This window comes from Melanerpes formicivorus, unplaced genomic scaffold, assembly GCF_026170545.1.
Source record: "Melanerpes formicivorus ecotype bairdi unplaced genomic scaffold, bMelFor1.0.p_v2 SCAF_34, whole genome shotgun sequence".
In the NCBI taxonomy this organism is placed as follows: domain Eukaryota; kingdom Metazoa; phylum Chordata; class Aves; order Piciformes; family Picidae; genus Melanerpes; species Melanerpes formicivorus.
Window position 1 is genome coordinate 8394067 of NW_027142386.1, and position 19918 is coordinate 8413984.

General features: G+C 56.0%; 1 protein-coding gene across 1 annotated transcript in view; it reads left to right on the forward strand.

The window, feature by feature from the left end:
• DOCK5 (dedicator of cytokinesis 5) overlaps positions 1-19918 on the forward strand; it is a 50029-nt gene that overhangs the window by 14371 nt on the left and 15740 nt on the right. Inside the window, exons 5-33 of the mRNA XM_068156795.1 lie at positions 306-402; positions 1857-2005; positions 2617-2752; positions 2870-3027; positions 3679-3760; positions 4089-4218; positions 4600-4672; positions 5180-5322; positions 5882-6007; positions 6499-6623; positions 6980-7078; positions 7609-7681; positions 7995-8098; positions 8414-8597; positions 8709-8806; positions 9695-9784; positions 10250-10350; positions 10772-10906; positions 11558-11669; positions 11752-11822; positions 12699-12805; positions 13143-13279; positions 13946-14041; positions 15418-15516; positions 16247-16341; positions 16912-16990; positions 17208-17308; positions 17597-17655; positions 18125-18279. Coding sequence (XP_068012896.1) covers positions 306-402; positions 1857-2005; positions 2617-2752; positions 2870-3027; positions 3679-3760; positions 4089-4218; positions 4600-4672; positions 5180-5322; positions 5882-6007; positions 6499-6623; positions 6980-7078; positions 7609-7681; positions 7995-8098; positions 8414-8597; positions 8709-8806; positions 9695-9784; positions 10250-10350; positions 10772-10906; positions 11558-11669; positions 11752-11822; positions 12699-12805; positions 13143-13279; positions 13946-14041; positions 15418-15516; positions 16247-16341; positions 16912-16990; positions 17208-17308; positions 17597-17655; positions 18125-18279 — 3214 coding nt within the window. The remainder of the gene's footprint in view (positions 1-305; positions 403-1856; positions 2006-2616; positions 2753-2869; positions 3028-3678; positions 3761-4088; positions 4219-4599; positions 4673-5179; positions 5323-5881; positions 6008-6498; positions 6624-6979; positions 7079-7608; positions 7682-7994; positions 8099-8413; positions 8598-8708; positions 8807-9694; positions 9785-10249; positions 10351-10771; positions 10907-11557; positions 11670-11751; positions 11823-12698; positions 12806-13142; positions 13280-13945; positions 14042-15417; positions 15517-16246; positions 16342-16911; positions 16991-17207; positions 17309-17596; positions 17656-18124; positions 18280-19918) is intronic.

Genomic DNA, 19918 nt, shown 5'->3' on the forward strand with positions numbered 1-19918 from the left:
CTTCCTGTCTTGGAAAGCATCTGAGGAAATGACTTCTCCTAGAGCTGGGTCTGGGCTGACTGCAGGGAGGGGCTGTAAAAAGTGCTTCAGCTGTGGCCAGGTGACCACTGCAAGGGGTGACTGTTCCAGAGGGGGTTTCTATCTGCTCCTGGTGTTTGTGGAATGCATCCAGAGGAGAGCAGGACACGAGGAACTGCACCATGTGTGATGAGCAGTGGCTGGAGGCTGTGTGTGGGAGGAGCAGCTGAGCCCCCTGGGCTGTGTGAGTGCACTGTGACACCTTTGGTCTGTTCTCTGTTCTCTAGACAACATGAAACAGTGATCCCAAGTGAGCTGCCCCTGGGCCAGGAGCTGGCCTCTACCCTGAGGGAGTGGGCAGTTATCTGGCACAAGCTCTATGTGGTAAGTTGGGGCTCATTGCATGACTCAGGAGATCTGAGCCTGGTCTTTCTGCAGGGCCCTTTAAGACTTGGAGTGGAACATTTTCAGACTGTAAAACTCTCATGGGTGCAGAGTTGGTGGTGAGAGGCTGGAGCTGTTCTGCTCTGCACTGGGCAGGCTGTGTGGGCACACAGAGCTGTGGGTTAGTCCTTGCTGCAGTGCCCACTGTGCCTGGGTGAGTGTGTGGTGCCAGCACTGGTGAGGTACCAGGCACCCTGCTGCCAGCTGGCTGAGGCTGTCACAGCTCACCAGGAGAGGCAGGGGCCCTGCTCTGCCTGCCCTGGGTGAGGGGTGGGTACCTCAGCTGTGCAGGGAGCCATGGTGGTGTTTCCACAGGACCTCTGCTTCCACAGTTCTCACAGCTCAGGCAGGCTGGGCAAGGGCTGGGGAGAGGACTGGGGCCATGTGTGGAGGGGGAAGATTTGACTTGTCAGAAGTCACATCAGATACTTAGTTCTCAGGAGGGCAGGGGACAGACCTCATCTGTTGATTCTGTCTGGTGGCCTGACCCAGTGATGGTCACCTGGGTCACCTCAGGAGACCAGAGCCAGGGCAGTGCCTGGGCTGGGTGGGCTTGCTGAGGTGTCTGAGTCCTTGCTGAGGCAGAGCTGGGGGTCACAAGGAATTACCTTCTGTGGAAGGTGATTATTGAGCCACATTAACAAGAGTCAAAGTTGATTTTTCTTCAGTTAGTAATAATTCAGGCTGCTTACTGTGTGCTCTGAGGCTTTAATTAAGGTGAGGGGATGGGTTTTAATTAGCTGTAAGCATTGTCAGAGCAAGCTCTCCTCTGGAAGGTCTCAGCAGGCCACAAGTGTGTCTGGTCTGTGTGCCACCAAGCCACAAGAATTTACTGCATCCTCTTAATTTAGCAAGCAGCCTTCTGTGCCTGCATTGCTGTGTGAAAAGAGAGGTTTGTCCCTGGCTGCTTCTTCCTGAGTGACTTTGGGATCCTAGCCTCAGAATCTAGTTTTAGTGAAGAGCAAAAGTCTTTGATGTTGCTGTGCTCAACCAGTGTAAGTCTTAAAATAGTCCTGGACGATGTTGTGGTTAGAACTGGCTCTGAGTGGTGTGAGCTGCAGTGAGTAGAAAGAGAAAATCAAAAAGCCAGAGGAGGAAGGAGGTGTTTGAGGAGAAAAAGGAAATACAGAAGCTCTGAGCCTCTGACAGCATTCCCCTTCTTCAGTTCCTGTGGTTTGCAGCAGGCGTTGCACCAGGGGAGGCATCTCCCCTGCACAATGAGCCTAAAAACCTCTCTTGGACTGAGCTCCAGGGCTGGAAGCAGCCATCAGGTCTGCCCAGGACTGGGGCTGGAAGCAGCCATCAGGTCTGCCTGGCTGCAGGCATGGAAGGTTACCCAGCTGGGCCAGGAGGTGTCTCAGGGCTGTGGCTCAGAGCTGTCCTTGTCCTCGCAGGACCACAAGACGACGCAGTTCCGGCACGTCCAGCAGCTGACCTACAGCCTGATCGAGTGGAGGTCACAGATCCTCTCTGGGACCCTGCCCAAGGATGAGTTGGCTGAGCTGAAGAAGAAAGTCACTGCCAAGATTGACTATGGCAACAGGCAAGCTCCAAACGGTGTCTTGAGGGCACCTGAGGCCTCTAAACCCCACAGAAGGCTCTGGGTGGCTCTTGATGCCAGCAGCCATACCAGGGGAGTGCTGGCTGAGGCTGGCATTGTCCCTTGGAAAGGCTCCAGGCCCAACTTTCAGCTCCCATCCCTGCTGACCAGCCTGGCAGGTGGGCACATAGCAGTTGGTTCTTCACATGCCAGCAGTCTCTGTGCCCTGGCAGGGAAGCTCACCTGCCTCAGCCCTGCAGCAATGCTGGCGCCTGATGGCATTTCCCATCCAGCACAGCTTGTGCCTGGCTGGGGCCAGGCTGTGGCTCTGGGAGTGAAGTCAAACTGCTTTAGCAACAGCTGAGCAATGAGGTTCTACAGGCCACCAAAACTCCATCCTGCACTGGTTTGTACAGGACAGGGACTGTCTCCAGAAGGCATTTCCCTGCCTGTCAGGCTTGGGTCAGATAAGTCAGTGAACAGGAGAGGAATCATTGATGAGCCACAGCCATGAGCTGGGCAGAGACACCACTCCTGCTGCTGTGATTTGTGCTCTTGCAGTCACTGTTCTTAGCTGTTGTACTGTGTCCTTTGCTGACTTCCCTGCTGCTCAGGATCCTGGGCTTGGACCTGGTGGTACGAGATGACAATGGGAACATCCTGGACCCAGATGAAACCAGCACAATCTCTCTCTTCAAGACCCATGAGACAGCATCCAAGAGGATTGATGAAAGGATCCAGGAAGAGAAGGTACATCTCTTGTCTTTTTCTTCCTCCAGCAGCTGCCACCCACTGCATTTCTGCCTTCCTCTGGCAGCAGAGCTTTGCCCTGGTGGTGTTTAATGGAAGCCCTCTGCCCCTTTGCAGTCCCTGCAGCAGAACCTGGAGCTGCGAGGGCAGCCAGTGTTCACCACCACTCACACCTACAGCCTCTATGTCAACTTCAAGAACTTTGTCTGCAACATTGGGGAGGATGCAGAGCTGTTCATGAGCCTCTATGACCCTGAGCTCTCCAAGTTCATCAGGTAGGGCTCTTCCTTGTGGAGGCATAAGGCGATCCATACACATGGTGGTCACTCTAGAGAAGCCAGAGGAGCTTAGGAAGGAGGAGCCAGCAGCTAACCCTTCAGTTCTGTTGCTTGCTGCCCCAGTGGTGATTTGGGAGTTAACTTCAGAGGAGACACAGAGTGAAGGTGCTGAGCCCATGCTGAGCCCTTGCACTCAGCTTCTGACTGCTGGGGATTTCTGTGGTGCCTCAGTCACAGTCCCAGCCTGTGGGGTGGTTTTGCTCTTTGTTTTGCTGCTGGGGTCACTGGAGGCTGTGTTTGATTGATGGCTCCCATTCGGTCTGCATGGTTTGCTGTCAAGTCAGTGCAAGCTCACACCAGGAGTTGGCCACCTTGTACCAGCAGGGGAAGGTCTGAAGAGCTTCACCAGGGAAGCCTGGATGTGGCAGGCAGCCTCTGTCTCCAGCACTGCAGCTATCAGCTGAGGCTGTGCAGGCAGAGCTCGCTCACTCACATCCTGCCTGCCTTCTGCCCTCTGGAATGAGTCACTTCAGAGTCACTTCTTCAAATATTCCCAAAGGAACAAAGTGCTTTTGAGCTGTTTCCAGGTATGGGGAATGCCAGTGTTGATTCATTTACTCACTCAGCTCTTCCCCACTTCCTTGGCAGTGAGAGCTACCTGGTGCGTTGGGGCAGCAATGGGATGCCCAAGGAGATCGAGAAGCTGAACAACCTGCAGGCAGTCTTCACTGTAAGTGGCTCATGCCCTGGAGCTGCTTCCTGTCCTGCAGACAGCCCAGCTCTGGCTTCTTTCCCTCTCCCTTCTCCTCCCTCCATGCAGCAGGGAGAGAGGTGTCACATAGAATGATTTAGGCTGGACAAGACCTTTAAGCTCACTGAGTCCAATCAACGTCTGCTGCTCACCCATGTCCCTCAGCACCACGTCTCCAAGGCTTCCCCTGCAGTGCTGGGGATACAAGCAGTGCCCTGAGAAGCCTGTCCCAGGCTTTAACATCTCTGTCTCCTTCTTTCCCATTCCTAAAGCAGGCTGACATGACTTTATTTTGCATCTTTCCTAGGATCTGAGCAGTTCTGACTTGATCAGACCCAGGATCAGCTTGGTGTGTCAGATTGTGAGAGTGGGGCACATGGAGCTGAAGGATGGGAAGAAGCACACCTGTGGGCTCCGGAGGCCCTTTGGGGTGGCAGGTAGGACAGCTTCAGCCAGTGAGGAGAACAGCAGGGACAGGGAGCTGGGCACTGGGAAACACATCCTGGAGGTCAGCAGAGCCTGAGAGCCTCCCAGGGTCAGCATCTCTGTCCTCCAAGTGGAGACAGTCAAGACAGAACAGAATCACAGAATGGTTTGATTCTGGCTCAGCCCCAGCCCCCAGCACCACATCTCTGTGGCTTTGAACCCCCCAGGGATGGGAGTTCAGCCCCCTCCCTGGGCAGCCTGTGCCAGTGGTGAAGGGAGTGGTGCTCTCTGTTGTGCCACGGGTGGCACTGCCCCGGTGTTGTCTGCGTTCTGGTGGGGCTGTGTCCTTCAGCGACGTGACGCAGCTGTGTGATGACCTTGTGTTGTTGCAGTGATGGACATAACTGACATCATCCATGGGAAGGTGGATGATGAGGAGAAGCAACATTTTATTCCCTTCCAGCAGTAAGTACCTCAGAGTTCAGCACACGTTGGCTCGTTCAGAGCAGTTGTCCTTTGGAGAAGGACAGATTTGTCTGGGGGCCTGGCAGTGTCCCAAGGTCTCTGCACACAGATTAGCTTATGGCAGCACTCAGCCCTTTGGAGGAAAAGGTTTTTGTCAGCCCTCTGGAGCCTTTGTTCCCCTTGGCTCACAGGTCTGGCTGATGAGCTGCATTGCCTGGGGAGCTTTGGCACTGCAGCTGCACTGCTGGGCGCCACTCTCAGCCGAGGGGGCAAGAGCAGCACAGTGCCCAGCAGTGCTGTGGGGTCCTGGGCTGTGACCTTCAGATGCCTATCCTAGAATGAGAGATTCAGGGCAGTCTCTCTGGGCTTGTACCGGGGGAGAAGGAAAACATCCCAGGGGCTCCTTGAAAGAATATTAACCCTTGTGTGGAGGCGAGGCAGGTGCTGGGCAGCCCTCCTGCTGCAGAGCGCCTGCGGTGACTGTGCCTGGGGTGCTGTGCTGCCCAGGGTCACCATGGAGACGTCTGCCCGGCAGCGGCAGCTGATCATGTCCCCCCTGCTGCCCTCCCACGGCGTCGGCGAGAACGAGCCCCTCACCGCCGTCTTCAACAAGGTCATCGCGGCCAAGGAGGTGAACCACAAAGGGCAAGGTGAGCAGCTGGGGCAGGGCAGCTGCCCTGCCGTGCAGAGGGGAAGCAGTGGGCAGTGGAAGTCCAGGGATCAAGGCTGGCCGGAGCCTGCTGCCTCTCCCGAGCCAGGCTGTGTGTCTGTGGCGGTGCCACTGCCGCACGCTGGGAGGTAAGAGAGAAGCCAGAAGCTGTCCTGGCCTGTGGGAGCAGCCCTGCTCTGCCTGCTGGCTTCTCTCCTACTGATGCAGGAGTTAAAGGTCAAACTCTTGGGGTGGATGGAAAACACTTTTACCGTGGCTGGTTGCGTGTTGGAAGTGGCTGTGGGCTTAAGCTGCACTGTTCAGGATTCTTCTGCTCTTGCCCACGTGTGGCCTCAGGCACCACAGCCTCTGTGCTGGGCTTGGGAGATTCCTCTTGCCCAGCAAGGGCTCAGCAGTGGGGAGAGGGAAGTGGGCAGGTGAGAAGCAGCTTGGGATGTTTAAGGAGCTGTTGCAGGGGGATCAGGAAGAAAGGTCTCTGTCAGGCTCAGGTTTCCTGGGGCTGTGCATTCCTCAGTAAACAGTGTTCCTTTTTCCCTCAGGTCTCTGGGTCTCCCTGAAGCTGCTTCCTGGTGACCTAGTGCAGGTGCAGAAGGACTTTTCCCACCTTATAGACAGATCAACTGCTGTGGCTCGCAAAATGGGGTTCCCTGAGATCATCCTTCCTGGTAGGTCCCTGGTGCCCCCACACTTCATGGGCTGAAGGAGCCAGCTGGCATTCTGGGCCTCCTGCTCTGCTCAGGTTTATTTTAGGGCCAGCTGAAACCTTGCTTTCGTCTTTCTTGACCTTTCCAGCTGATCTTTTGATATATTTTTGGCCAAGAGGTGCAAATTAAGCTTGCTTCCTCAGACTGGGAAATGATGCTGTGAGTGCTCGTGGAGGAGAGCTCCTGTTCAGTCAGACACTTTTGGTGGGTGTAGCTTAGACCCTGCTCTGTTCAACCCATCCCAAGAGCATTTGGCCCTGCAGAGCTCAGTACACTTCAACAAGCAGCACAAGGACACAGATGTGTAAAGGGGAGAATGGTCCAAGTGCAAAGGCTGGGTCTAGTTGGATGCTGAGGGAGGTGGGATCAGTGAAGAGTAAGGGGAAGGCTGCGGTGGGCCCCAGGGGTGCAGAGCTGGGGGCAGGCAGCTGACGGAGCCCTGTGGCTTGCAGGGGATGTGCGCAATGACATCTACGTCACCCTGCTGCAAGGGGAGTTTGACAAGGGGAAGAAGAAGACTCCCAAGAACGTGGAGGTCACCATGTCTGTACATGACGAGGATGGAAATCTCCAAGAGGTACTGTGGCCCTTGCAGGAGCTGCTGGCTCTGCCAGGTGACAGCTCTGCTGCCTGGGCTCTTGGTTATCAGCTGCATGCAAAGCTGTGTGGTGAAGCAAGGAGATCCTGGAGGTGATCTCAGGGGCCAGATCTGGACACCCTCACTGGGTTTGCTTTGAAATTAAGAGAAGGGAGCAAATCCTGCAAGAAATTCTCAGGTGCTGTGCTGTGCAGTGAGTTCCCCTGAGTGGGAAGCACAGGCTGAGGAACTCTGCCAGTTCTGTCTTCTGGCAGATTCTGACCCCAGCTACTTGTTGCTTTCATTCCAGACCTGACCTGTTCTTTCCCTGCCTCCTCTTATCTTTTTGTCCAAAGAAAGCTATCCACCCTGGAGCTGGCTACGAAGGGCTCTCTGAGTACAAGTCTGTTGTGTACTATCAAGTCAAGCAGCCCTGCTGGTATGAAACTGTGAAGGTAGGAGCCTGGCATCTGCACCCTGGCCAGGGAGTGTGTCAGTAACAGAATGGTCTGGAAACTGGGACCACAAAGAGGAGGAGGACTCCTGTGATGACAGGCTGGGAGAGTTGGGGCTGTTCAGCCTGGAGAAGAGAAGGCTCCAGGGAAACCCTAGAGCAGCTTTCCAGTACCTGAAGGGGCTCCAGGAGAGCTGGGGAGGGACTTGTGTCAAGAACTTGGAGTGACAGGATGAGGGACAATGGCTTGAAACTAGAGCAGGGTAGATTTAGATTGGACATTAGCAAGAAGTCCTTTGTTAGGAGGGTGGTGGAACACTGGAACAGGTCACCCACATGGGTGGTGGAGGCCCCATCCCATGAGGCACTGAAGGTCAGGCTTGATGGGGCTGTGAGGGGCTCTGGTTGGGGATGTCCCTGCTGACTGCAGGAGCTGGACTGGGTGGCCTCTAGAGGTGCATGCTGTGATTCTGTGGAGTTGTCTGGAGCTGCAGTGCTGGTGCTGGGTTCTGATGGAGCTGTCACCTGCAGGTGTCCATCGCCATCGAGGAGGTCAGTCGGTGCCACCTGAGGTTCACCTTCCGCCATCGGTCCTCGCAGGAGTGTGAGTGTCAGGAGACCTGCAGGGCACCCACACAGGCTGCCCAGGACCACAGTGTCCAGTCCAGAGGTGACTCCATCACCTCTCTGGACAGCCTGCTCCAGGGCCCCAGCACCCTCACTGCCAACAGCTTTGCTGTGCAGCTGCAGATACCAACACCCTTGGGACGAGAGGGAAGGGAAGAGCTCTGCTGTGGGTCACAGAGCCCACATGGTGCAGTTAAATAAAGGAGAAGCTGCATACAGAGAGCTGTCACATGGACACCACAGGCAGAAGTAAGACCTCTCCTGATGAGGATTCCTCTTTCTGCTTGCAGCCAGGGATAAGTCTGAGAGAGCTTTTGGCATGAGCTTTGTGAAGCTGATGAACTCGGATGGAACCACGCTGCAGGATGGCAAACACAACCTGATTGTCTATAAGGTGAGCTGCAGCTCCACTCTGGGGTCACCAAGCAAAACAGCTCCCTGGGCTGCCTCTTTCCCAGCAGAGTCCTCAAGTGTCATGGCCACACATTGCAGAGAGCAATGAGGTCTGCCCTCGGCCTCTGCAGACTGAACACCCCCAGTTCTCTCAGCTGCCCCTCACCAGCCCTCTTCTCCAACCCCTCCCCATGCCAAGGTGTTTTAGCCTTCTCTGGCTGTCCCTGTGCTGAAGTGTCTGCAGGTGAGAGCTGCAGGAGGCCAGCTGAAGTGTGCTGGGTGTGGGCAAACTCTTCCCTTTGCTGTGTCCCAACAGGGTGACAACAAGAAAATGGAAGATGCCAAATGCTATTTAACTCTTCCTTGTACCAAAACGGAGGTAGAGGAGAAGGAGGGCCCCCCGGGGAAGAATGTGGCCAACTTCACCCCCACTAAAGACAGCACCAAAGACAGCTTCCAGATTGCCACTTTGATCTGCTCCACCAAACTGACCCAGAACGGTAGGTGTCTGGTGCCAAGAGCCTCTCCTGCCTGCTCTGTGTGGTGCTGCAGCCACAGGGGCAGCTGAGGAGCTCTGATCTCTCTCTGCCTGTGCTTTCTGTCCCTGCCAGTTGACCTGCTGGGGCTGCTGAACTGGCGTTCCAACTCCCACAACATAGCTCACAACCTGAGGAAGCTCATGGAGGTGGAAGGAGGAGAAATCGTCAAGGTATGCATAGGGATTTGAGTGCCTTTGTCATGCAAACACTTCTGTGTGTGCCTGGTGCTGGCCTTGAAGAGCTGATTGTGTTGTACCAAAAGCTGCCTCTAGGCTGGGAGCCATTCCAGCTGCTGAGCAACAGGAAAACAAAAGTTCTGCCTTGCCCCAGGAGCTCTCAGGGGAATTCACCAGGACAGGAGTTAAATGTTAGCAGGGTGAGGGAGATGGTGGTGGCTGTATTTCCCCTGTGTCCTGACCAAACCAGACAGATTCCAAGCCTAATCTTGCACTTCAGTGGTGGCTCTGGGCCTCCTTTGTGAACAGGGAGTTGCTGGGGATCTGGGAACAGAGCAGGTCAGAGCACCATGGGGAGCAGACCTGAAACGTGGGGGGCACACAGCAAAGAGTCTGCTGAAGGGGCTAGGGAGTGAGACTTGCTGTGGTTCCAAGTGTGGATGGCTGGGACTGTGGCAGGTGATGGCTTTGCACTGCTGAGCAGCTGCAGGAAATGCTGGGGCACTGCAGAGCAGGCTCTGTGTAAAGTGTCCTGGCTCAGTGCTTTGCTCTGGCCCAGGCATGTGGGAGCTGCACAGGCAGGGCTCAGTGTGTTCAGCAGGTCTCCTGCTGGCTAACAAAGCAGTGGAGCAGGAAACTGGGACCCCTCAGGGCTGCTGATAAAAGATCTTCTCTGCTCTAGTGAGGGACAACAGCTTGATGAACAGGACAGGCATGTGAGTGGATGCAGGGCTGAGATCCCTTCCTCAGCCTGTGCTGCACAGCTTTTACACTTCAGCTGGGCTAGGCTGGAAAGGGAAACCCACCCCAATGAGTCTGCTCTCCTGCAGGAGCCCAGAAGCAGTCCTTTTCCCACCCTTTTCCTCATTTCTTTCCCTCTAGTTCCTGCAGGACACCCTTGATGCTCTGTTCAACATCATGATGGAGATGTCAGAAAACGAAACCTATGACTTCCTGGTGTTTGATGCCCTGGTGAGTGAGGCCTCTGCTGCTTTTAGAGCCTGGTCCTGGTGCTTCCTTAGATAAGTGTCTGGTGTTGCAGAAATGAATGACCTTGAGACAGTTCTGGAGGCCTTGCCAGGAGCTGGGGCTGGGATGTGCCCCAGAGTGATGCACATCACATCACTTACAGGAGTCCTCTCAGCTGCTTGCATCAGAGCAGGGGACAGGAGGGGAAAGCTCTCTTGTCTGTCTGAAGCACAAAGTGAGGGGAGCTGTTCATGATGGAGGATATGTGGCAGTGGTGGGCATGAGCCTACAGACCCCACACCCTCTCCCAGCAGGCCTGTGCCTTGCTGGTCACAGGTCATGCTGGGTTGTTTCTCTAGCAGCAGGAGTGCCACAGGCACTGCCCTCGTGTGCCAGCAGTGGACAGAGCTGCACAGCCCCAGCAGAGCTCAGGCTCTGTCCATCTCCTTCCTTCTGCACTTCTGGCAGGTGTTCATCATCTCTTTGATTGGAGACATCAAGTTCCAGCATTTCAACCCTGTGCTTGAAACTTACATCTACAAACACTTCAGTGCAACCCTGGCATATGTGTGAGTATGGTGGGCACAGCCCCACAGGCTGTCAGCTGGGTGAGAGGGGCAGCAGGGGCCAGGCAGGAGTGTGCAGGACACAAGCAAAGCCTCTGGCTGCTCCTTTGTACCCTGTCCACAGTTTCTGTTGTAGGAATTTTCTCTGTAAGGAGAAAACCCTGCCCCCATGGAAGGCCTCCCTCTCCCTCCCCTGCTTCAGGAGGGCTTTGTGCCCTGCACATGGCAGTGCAGACACCTGGAGAGGTGTCAGTCAGTGATGGTTTTCCAGCTTCCTGAGCACTTCCTGTTAGGCCTCAGAGACAAAAGCCAGAGGTTCCAGGAGCCTCTCCCTGTGGTCCATTCCTTAGGCTGCAGTTCTCTCTGGGATGAGGAAGCTGCCCCCACACAGCCCCTCACAGCCTCTCTGTCATTCTCTCCAAAGGAAGCTGACCAAAGTGCTCAACTGTTACGTGGGGAGTGCTGAGGACTGCAGCAGGACAGAGCTGCTCTTTGCCGCTCTGAAAGCCCTCAAGTACCTGTTCCGCTTCATCGTGCAGTCGCGAATCCTCTACCTGAGGTGAGACCCAGCTCCTGCCATCCTTCCGCAGAGCTACTGCAGCCAGCACCCGGGGGGGATGTCCTCAGCATATCCTCATCCTTGAACCCTTGAAGGGCAGGATTTCTCTGCCCTTGTCTGCAGCTGGAGCAAAGAAGCTGAGTGAAAATCCCCTTGAAGGGGAGAGTCCTTCAGTCACCTGCAGCCTGCTACAGGCAGCACTGGGCAGTGCTGGAGAGGAACCTCTTAGGTGTCAAAAACAGGAAGCCATGGAGTGGCCTCCTTTGGAGGAACTTTAAGAGGTTAAGGCACAGTTCCTTGCTTGGTGAGAACAGCACACTGTGCACTTAGGGGATGGCCACTGGCAGTACCTTGAAACTTGTTTTAGAGATTTCCAGCAAGGGTTTGGAATCCTTCCCTCATCTTTGATACAAAATGAGCTCCTGGGTTCTGGGGAGCCAAGAGCCCAAGCAGGCAGTGGAGTGTAGAAGGTGCAGCCTCTGCCTTGCAGCAGGTCCCAGCAGGAAGCCACTGCAGAGCCTCCGCTGCTGCTGCTTTGCTCCTCGTGTCTCTGCACTCAGGCTGCACTCAGTTCCACAGGATGCAATCCTCAGCTGCTGTGGCACTGCTGGCCTGGCTCTGTCCCTGACCAGCCCTCCCTGCTCCCTGCAGGTTTTATGGGAAGAGTGAGGATGGGGACGAGTTCAACGACTCCATTCGCAGGCTGTTCCTCAACTTCAACCTCCTGATGGACCGGCCCCTGGAGGAGGCTGTCAAGATCAAGGTGAGGTCTGCTGCAGCTGCAGTTAGGGTCAGGTGCAGCTGCAGCTGCAATTAGGGTCAGGTCCTTGTGCTTTTTCTTGCAGGGTGCAGCTTTAAAGTACTTGCCAAGCATCATTAATGATGTCAAGCTGGTGTTTGACCCTGTGGAGCTCAGGTAACCACACTGTCTGTTTGTCCTCTAATCACAGGGCAGAGTTTGGGAGGAGTCTGGGAACTCCTAAGCCCCCTGCTGAGGTGGTGATGCTCACCCTGTGTGTGAGGCCCTGACAGGAGGCCAGTGCAGCTCAAAGGGATCTCAGCTGCTCCTTCTTAAACACTTTGAGATGTTGCTGAGGACCCAAACGTGAGGACTGAGGAGCAATGAGATGTTGTGCAAAGAGTGTGGCAAAGGCACAGCCTTGGCCAGAGAAGCACAAGTTGGATTGGTTCAGGAGGTTCCCAGCATCAGGGGAGTTTTGTTCTCTGCCCTTTGGAGCTCTGCCCAGCCCCTCCCAGCCCTGGCTCCCTGTTCTGACAGCAGCCAGACAGCAACGCAGAGGGAATTTAATTTAATGGAATCTCAGGCTGCAGTGAGTCATCTGTTGGTGAAGGGGGCATCTGGAAGGGTATCTCCTGCTGCTGTCCATGGCAGTGTTTTACCTTTCTGCTCTGCTGAAGCTGTGCAGACTTCTGCTTTCATTTGCTGTGGAAGAAGCCTGGTGGCCTGCTGCTGGCACTGAGGGCAGGTAGCACTGCCTGGCTCTGCAGGTCTGGGGTGCCTTGGGGTGCAAGGTGCACTGGAGGGGTGCAAGGTGCACTGGAAGAGTGCAAGCAGAGCCTGCAGGTTCTGTATCCTGTTTGCTTTTAGTCAAAGTCCTGTGCTAAGTTCCTTGACACTAAGTTAGGGCTCTGTACTCCTCTTCTTGGAGACCACTTGCTGCTAAGGTGTCCGCAGTGAGAGAGGTGCCTGTCCTGCCCGAGCGCAGGGCACTGCGGGTATAGGTCGGGGGAAGGTGCTGACCATCTGTTGGTTTGTGGTTTGCTCCCTCAGTGAACTCTTCAGCAAGTTCATCCAGAGCATTCCTGACAACCAGCTGGTTCGGCAGAAGCTGAACTGCATGACCAAGGTGGTGGAGAGCGACCTCTTCAGGCAGGCTGGTGAGTAGCAGGCTCTGGGTGCTGTGTGGGCCCACAGCCCGCAGAGCAGAAATGTCCTTCAGACATCATCAGTGGTCTGCCCTGAAATCCATCTTCAGAAATGCTTCTTGCCGTGGGGCAGCTGAGGCTGTCCTTGCTGTGCAGGCTTTCTGAATGCCTAGGAGGAGGCAGAAGATGGCAGTGCCCTGTGTGGTGTGATTGCAGCTCAGCTATCAGTGGCAGCTCAGGTGGATCTAAGTCTGTTTTGGTGTCCAGGATAAAGCTATGAGCAGGCTGCTGGGTGGTGCTGCTGAGGAGCTTACTGAGCCCAGCAAGCTTGATGCTGTTTGCTTTCCAGAGTGCAGAGATGCCCTCCTGCCACTGCTGGTAGATCAGCTGAGCGGGCAGCTGGATGACAACTCCAGCAAGCCTGACCATGAGGCCAGCTCCCAGCTGCTCAGCAGCGTTCTTGAAGTCCTGGATCGGAAAGATGTGGTGAGCATCAGCTGCTGAGGGTGCAGCTGAGGGTTAATTCTCCTCTTGAGAAGGTGCAGCACAGAAATGTTGTCAGTTTGGGCTTCAAAGAATGAGGAAGTTCTGCTCCCTGCAGGAACTGTGTTGCTGTGCTGGATGGTTCTGTGAAACTCCTGCACACAAAGCAGCTGTGTGGGAAAAGGAGCCATGAGAGGTTGGGTGCATGGTGATCACTGCAGTACAGAGGGAAACCAAAGAGACCAAACTGTTGTTTCCAGCTGCTTTGGTGGCTTGTGGGTTATTTGAAGCAAGTCCTGGAAGTGTTTGGTTTCTGTTTTCCTCCTCTCTGAAACAGGGACAGCAATCATTATTTGGTCAGGGGAACAGAGCCATGGAAGTTGGTTCTAAGTTGCTGTTTGGAGGAGGGTTTAAGGTGTTCAGGGACTCCAGAGCTGAATCACCTGGTCCAGCTCAGCTGTGCCAGGCTGAACTGGCCGGGCTGGTGCAGGGCAGTTTTTTGCTGGCTCTCCACCAAGCGCTCACCGACAGCCCGTGGGGTTTACAGCTCCTTTGCTGCATCCTCTAACAGCAGTTAAGCACTGCCAGGGCAGTTCCCCCTCCAGGGAGCTCTCTGTAGTGCACTCCAGCTCTCTGCAGCACTGTCTCAGTCTCTCCTTGCACCCCCAGGGTCCCACTGGAAAGCACATCCAGATAGTGATGGAGAGGCTGCTGAGGAGGATCAACCGCACAGTGATCGCCATGAGCAGGCAGTCCCCGCACAGCGTGAGAGCCTTTCTCCTGCTCTGGAGGAGCAAACTGAGCCCTGGGGAGCAGGGAATGCATGCAGAGACTTCACCTGGCAGTGTGGGGAGCTGTGGTTGGCCTGGGGCACAGACCGGGGGCAGGACAGAGCCGGGCAGGGAGCTGCTTGGTGCCATTGCTGGGGCAGAGCTCTGAAGGCAGCTGCCTCCCTCTGAGCTCCCAGGGCTGCACACAGGATAGCAACCACACCCGCACCACATCCTGGTCTCCAGGCTGGTGACACATGGGTGTGATGGGTGACCACTAGATGGGTAAGGAACTGGCTTGATGGCTGCACCCAAAGAGTGGCTGTCAATGGCTCCAGGGCCCAGTGGAGGCCAGGGACAAGCAGAGTCCCTCAGGGATCAGTCCTGGGACCTGTCTTATTCAACATCTTTGTGGGTGCCATGGACAGTGGCACTGAGTGCACCCTCAGCAAGTTTGCTGATGACACCAAGCTGTGTGGTGCAGCAGCCAGCTGGAGGGAAGGGATCCATCCAGAGGGACCTGGACAGGCTGGAGAGGTGGGCACAAGCCAACCTCATGGAGTTCAATAAGAGCAAGTGCAGGGTCCTGCATCTGGGTCGAGGCAATCCCAGGCACAAATCCAGGCTGGGCAGTGACTGGCTGGAAAGCAGCCTGCAGGAGAGAGACTTGGGGGTGCTGGTGGACAAAAAGCTCATCAGGAGCTCTCAGTGTGCTCTTGCAGCCCGCAAAGCCAATCAGATCCTGGGCTGCATCAGGAGAAGTGTGGCCAGCAGGTCGAGGGAGGTGATCCTCCCCCTCTGCTCAGCCCTGGTGAGACCCCACCTGGAGTCCTGCCTCCAGTTCTGGAGCCCCTATTACAAGAGGGATGTGGAGGTGCTGGAACATGTCCAGAGAAGGGCCACAAGGATGATCAGAGGGCTGGAGCACCTCTCCTATGAGGACAGACTGAAGGAGTTGGGGCTGTTCAGTCTGCAGAGGAGAAGGCTCCGAGGTGACCTCATTGTGGCCTTCCAGGATCTGAAGGGGGCTACAGGAAGGCTGGGGAGGGACTGCTCAGGATCTCAGGTAGTGATAGAACTAGGGGGAATGGAATGAAGCTGGAGGTGGGGAGATTCAGGCTAGGTGTGAGGAGGAAGTTCTTCACCATGAGAATGGTGAGACCCTGGAATGGGTTGTCCAGGGAGGTGGTCGAGGCCCCGTCCCTGGGGGTGTTTAAGCCCAGGCTGGATGAGGCTCTGGCCAGGCTGATCTAGTGTGGGGCGTCCCTGCCCATGGCAGGGGGGTTGGAACTAGATGATCCTTGTGGTCCCTTCCAACCCTGAATGAAACTATGAAACTATGAAACCACTGCCTTCTTGTTCCCCTCCTAGGGCATCTTTGTGGCCTGCATGACAGCCATCCTGAGGCAGATGGAGGACTCCCACTACAGCCACTACATCAGCACCTTCAAAACCCCCCAGGACACCATTGTAAGTCAGCCTGGCTGGGCACCAGCTCAGCCACGAGCAGTGGCACTGCTCCTGAAAGGCCATCCCAAGGTGCTTGCAGTTCCTCTTGGGTGCCAGGCGATCCTTGCCCTCTGCAGCTGCAGCTGCCTGCGATCTGCAGGGCAACACAGCCACCTGCAGGGCACTCATGGCTGGCACCTCTGCTGCCCAGCCCACCAGCTGCACTGGCCAGGCAAAGCATCCTCTGGTTTGAGAAAAGCTTTTAGAGTTACCCAGGTAATCTGGGGGGAAAGAAAGGCAAAACAAACAGATTGAGCTGTCCTGAGCAGGCCTCAGGGCAGAGCCTGGAGGATGTCTCCTGAGGCAGCACCAAGAGCCCTTTCTCCTCTCCATGGTGCTGCTTGCCAGCTCCTCAGAGCAAGCTGCTAGAGGCTTTGCCTTGCTGGGGATCTTTGCAAGGTGGCTGCTTTGTAGTCCAGCTCCTGCCCCAGAACTCCCAGCAACCCAGCTTAATGCAGAACAGCACAGGCAGATTTAATTACACTGACCCATGTGGGGGGAATCATTGCTCCTCCTGTAACTGAATGGAGGAGATGTCAGAAATAATTCAGTTACTGGAATGAGAGCTCCTGCTGGGGAGGTGCAGTGTGTGGGTTGCTGAGCAGTGCAGGCACTGATCAATGCAGCTGCAGACATTTGCCTTTCCCACTCTTTTCCCCAGATTCACCTTGGTGGTTTTGTTTTCCTGCAGGACTTCCTGATGGAAACCTTCATTATGTTTAAGGATTTGCTTGGGAAGAATGTGTATGCCCCTGACTGGATGGTGATGAACATGATGCAGAGCAGGTAGGAGGCTGCTGCTGCTCTGCAGCCTTTCTGGTGCTGCAGGGAGGGTGAGTGGCACAAGCAGGTTGTGAGCAGCTGGAGTTCACAGGCTGTGAATTTCAGGGTGATCTGAAGGAGGTTTCAGCAGTGAGGTTTCAGTAGGTGGTGCTGCCCCCATGCCCTGCTGCTGCTGGAACTCAGCATCTCTCTGCCCAAGGGGCAGCTCCGCCGTGTCCTGCCCAAGCGCTGCGGAGAAGGACGGGGCAGGGGCAGCTTCTCTGAGTGCTGCAGGGGTGGGGACAGGCTGAACTTCAGAGAAGCCACCAGCTGAAGTGACACTGCTCTGCCAGGCACAATGGGTGACCCAAAAAGTGTTTTCTGTTTCATCTGCCTCCATCCTGGCTTTCTTTTGCTCAGAAACAGGGAAGTAACTTTCCCTGAGTGTCCCTCTGCTGGGAAGGAGGTGAAACACCTCCTGGAGGAACAGCTGCCCAGCTTGGGAGCTCTGCTGCTGCAGTCTGAGCTTGCATCTAGGAGCTGTAGACCCAGCCCTGCAGGGTTACTTTCCCTCCTGGGCTTTCTCTCTTCCAGGGTTTTCCTCCGGGCAGTGAACCAGTTTGCCTCTGTCCTCAACCGGTCCTTCCTGGGTCAGACAACCTTTGAACTCCAGGTAACAGCTCCATTGTTCCTGCATTTTCATGTGGGTTCCAGCCCTGAAAGGCAGGAGAAACAAACAAATCCCACTGTTAAGAGGAGATCATAGAAGCCTGAGGGTTGGAAAGGCCTCTGATGAGGAACACGGAGTCCAACCATCAGCCCAACACCAGCCCTGCTGTGCTGGTTGCCGCTTTGCCTTCTGCTGTTTCAGGCTTCTTTCTCTTCCACAGCTCTGGAATAACTACTTCCACTTGGCAGTGGCCTTCCTCACTCATGAGTCCCTCCAGCTGGAGACCTTCTCACAAGCCAAACGCAGCAAGATCATCAAGAAGTGAGTTTGCAGTGCAAGGGTTCCAGGCCTTTTGCTTTTGAGAGCCACAGCCCCCTTGGGGAGGGCTGGAGCATGCCAGGGGAGTGCTTGGTTAGAGTGTGAGAGGCAGCAGACACCACAGAATCCAGCTGCAGGGAGCAGCAGGGCACATCCAGGTGCTGTCAGGGGGTTAAGGAGAGAGCAGCAGGTTTGGTGGGTTTGCCATTAGATGTCTCTGGCAGCTTTGCACAGGTCAGGTCCCTGCTCAGGTCCTGCTCTGCTTTTGCTCTCTGATGCTTTCTGTTGCAGGTATGGAGACATGAGGAAGGAAATCGGCTTCCGAATCAGGGATATGTGGTACAACCTGGGTGAGTTCCAGCCAAGGAATGGCCTCTGATCAGGCTCTCAAGATGGGTTTCAAACCCTGTCTTGCTTTCTAGAAGCTGCTCAAGCATAGTGTGGGGAGTGGCACTTCAGGCTCAGCAGCCTCAGAGCACAGCCTCTGTTTCTGTAGAGCTCCCAGAAGCTGATCTTGGCCCATGTCAGCTGCCCAGACAGTTGTGTAGGTTCCTCACCAAAGTTGTTCTGCCATGGGGAGGGCAGGAGCAGAATGTTGAGAGCCTTTGTGACCTGCAGCACAGTGTGCAGCTCAGCTCAGCTGTTCTCCTGAGCTGTTCCCGGGGCTGGGAGCTGCAGCACATTAGCTGCAGACACGCAGAGGACATGTGCCCTCCCCACAGGGTGTCTGTGGCTTGTGGTCTGTCCACAACAGCTGCTTCAACATTCAGATATCCAGATCCAGCCCCTGGCACTTGTCTGACTCTGACTTGCTTGCAGGTCCCCACAAAATCAAGTTCATCCCAGCCATGGTGGGCCCCATCCTGGAGGTGACGCTGGTGCCGGAGCCGGAGCTGCGCAGGGCAACCATCCCAATCTTCTTCGACATGATGCAGTGCGAGTTCACCTGCAGTGGCAACAGGAGCTTCCCCATGGTGAGGGGCTGGGGGCTGCAGCTCAGCTGCAGTGGCAACAGGAGCTTCCCCATGGTGAGGGGCTGGGGGCTGCAGCTCAGCTGCAGTGGCAACAGGAGCTTCCCCATGGTGAGGGGCTGGGGGCTGCAGTTCACCTGCAGTGGCAACAGGAGCTTCCCCATGGTGAGGGGCTGGGGGCTGCAGCTCAGCTGCAGAGGCAACAGGAGCTTCCCCATGGTGAGGGGCTGGGGGCTGCAGCTCAGCTGCAGAGGCAACAGGAGCTTCCCCATGGTGAGGGGCTGGGGGCTGCAGCTCAGCTGCAGTGGCAACAGGAGCTTCCCCATGGTGAGGGGCTGGGGGCTGCAGCTCAGCTGCAGAGGCAACAGGAGCTTCCCCATGGTGAGGGGCTGGGGGCTGCAGCTCAGCTGCAGAGGCAACAGGAGCTTCCCCATGGTGAGGGGCTGGGGGCTGCAGCTCAGCTGCAGAGGCAACAGGAGCTTCCCCATGGTGAGGGGCTGGGGGCTGCAGTTCACCTGCAGTGGCAACAGGAGCTTCCCCATGGTGAGGGGCTGGGGGCTGCAGCTCAGCTGCAGTGGCAACAGGAGCTTCCCCATGGTGAGGGGCTGGGGGCTGCAGCTCAGCTGCAGTGGCAACAGGAGCTTCCCCATGGTGAGGGGCTGGGGGCTGCAGCTCACCTGCAGTGGCAACAGGAGCTTCCCCATGGTGAGGGGCTGGGGGCTGCAGTTCACCTGCAGTGGCAACAGGAGCTTCCCCATGGTGGGGGCTGGGGGCTGCAGGGGTAGAACTTTTCAGCAGAGCCAACAAACAAGTGCTAGGCTCAAGAGAAGCTTCACTTTGGCCCTGAGGGGAAGTTTTCACTGCTGTTTCTGAGGACTGTTGCAGCTTCCCCCTGGGGAGCTCAGGCACTGCCATCTCTGCTGGCAGGCATTGCAGACAGGCTTCTCCCTGGAGATGGGCAGGAGCCATCCATCCAGAGGCAGCCACCTTGGCACTTCAGGCTCTTGTCATCTGTGACATTTGTCTCCCTGAGCAGCAGACTCACAGCAGCTCAGCCCCAGCACGTGGACAGGGTCTTGCTTCCCTTGGGGTCATCACTCTCTGGTGTGGCTGGCCCCAGGCTCGGGGCGGGGTTGGAATGGGCAGAGGGAAGCAGGACTTGGGGCTTGGCTTTTCCATTCCAGTGGTGTTTATGTGCTGGCTGCAGTTGTAGCTGAGGCTGTGCTTGGCCTGCCTGCACAGATCAGGACTTGTCCTTTTGGCTGGGCAATCACCCAGGGCTTGGTTCTTGTGGCACTCACTAGCAGCCAGCAGTGTTCTGGTGGCCAGAGAGCTGTGACTTGCCCTCCACTGGTGGCAGCTCAGCTCCCCTAGGGTGAGTGAGCGACCACTCTGTGACCTGGCTGCTGGAGTGCTGCTCCTTCTGCTGGCAAACCTGCTGATGGGCAGGGGAGAAAGGGGAGAGCTACTCCAGAGCCTGACTTCCAGAGGCTGCAGACTGAGAGGGAGGATTGGAATTTCCTTCCTCCAGTCCTGGCACTTTGGCTTCCTACCATTTGTGCTCTGCTCCACTCCAGCCGTGAACATGTCCTCTAGCCTGGCTTGTGGAGCCAGGGGGTGATGGTGAGGAGGCTGAGAAACA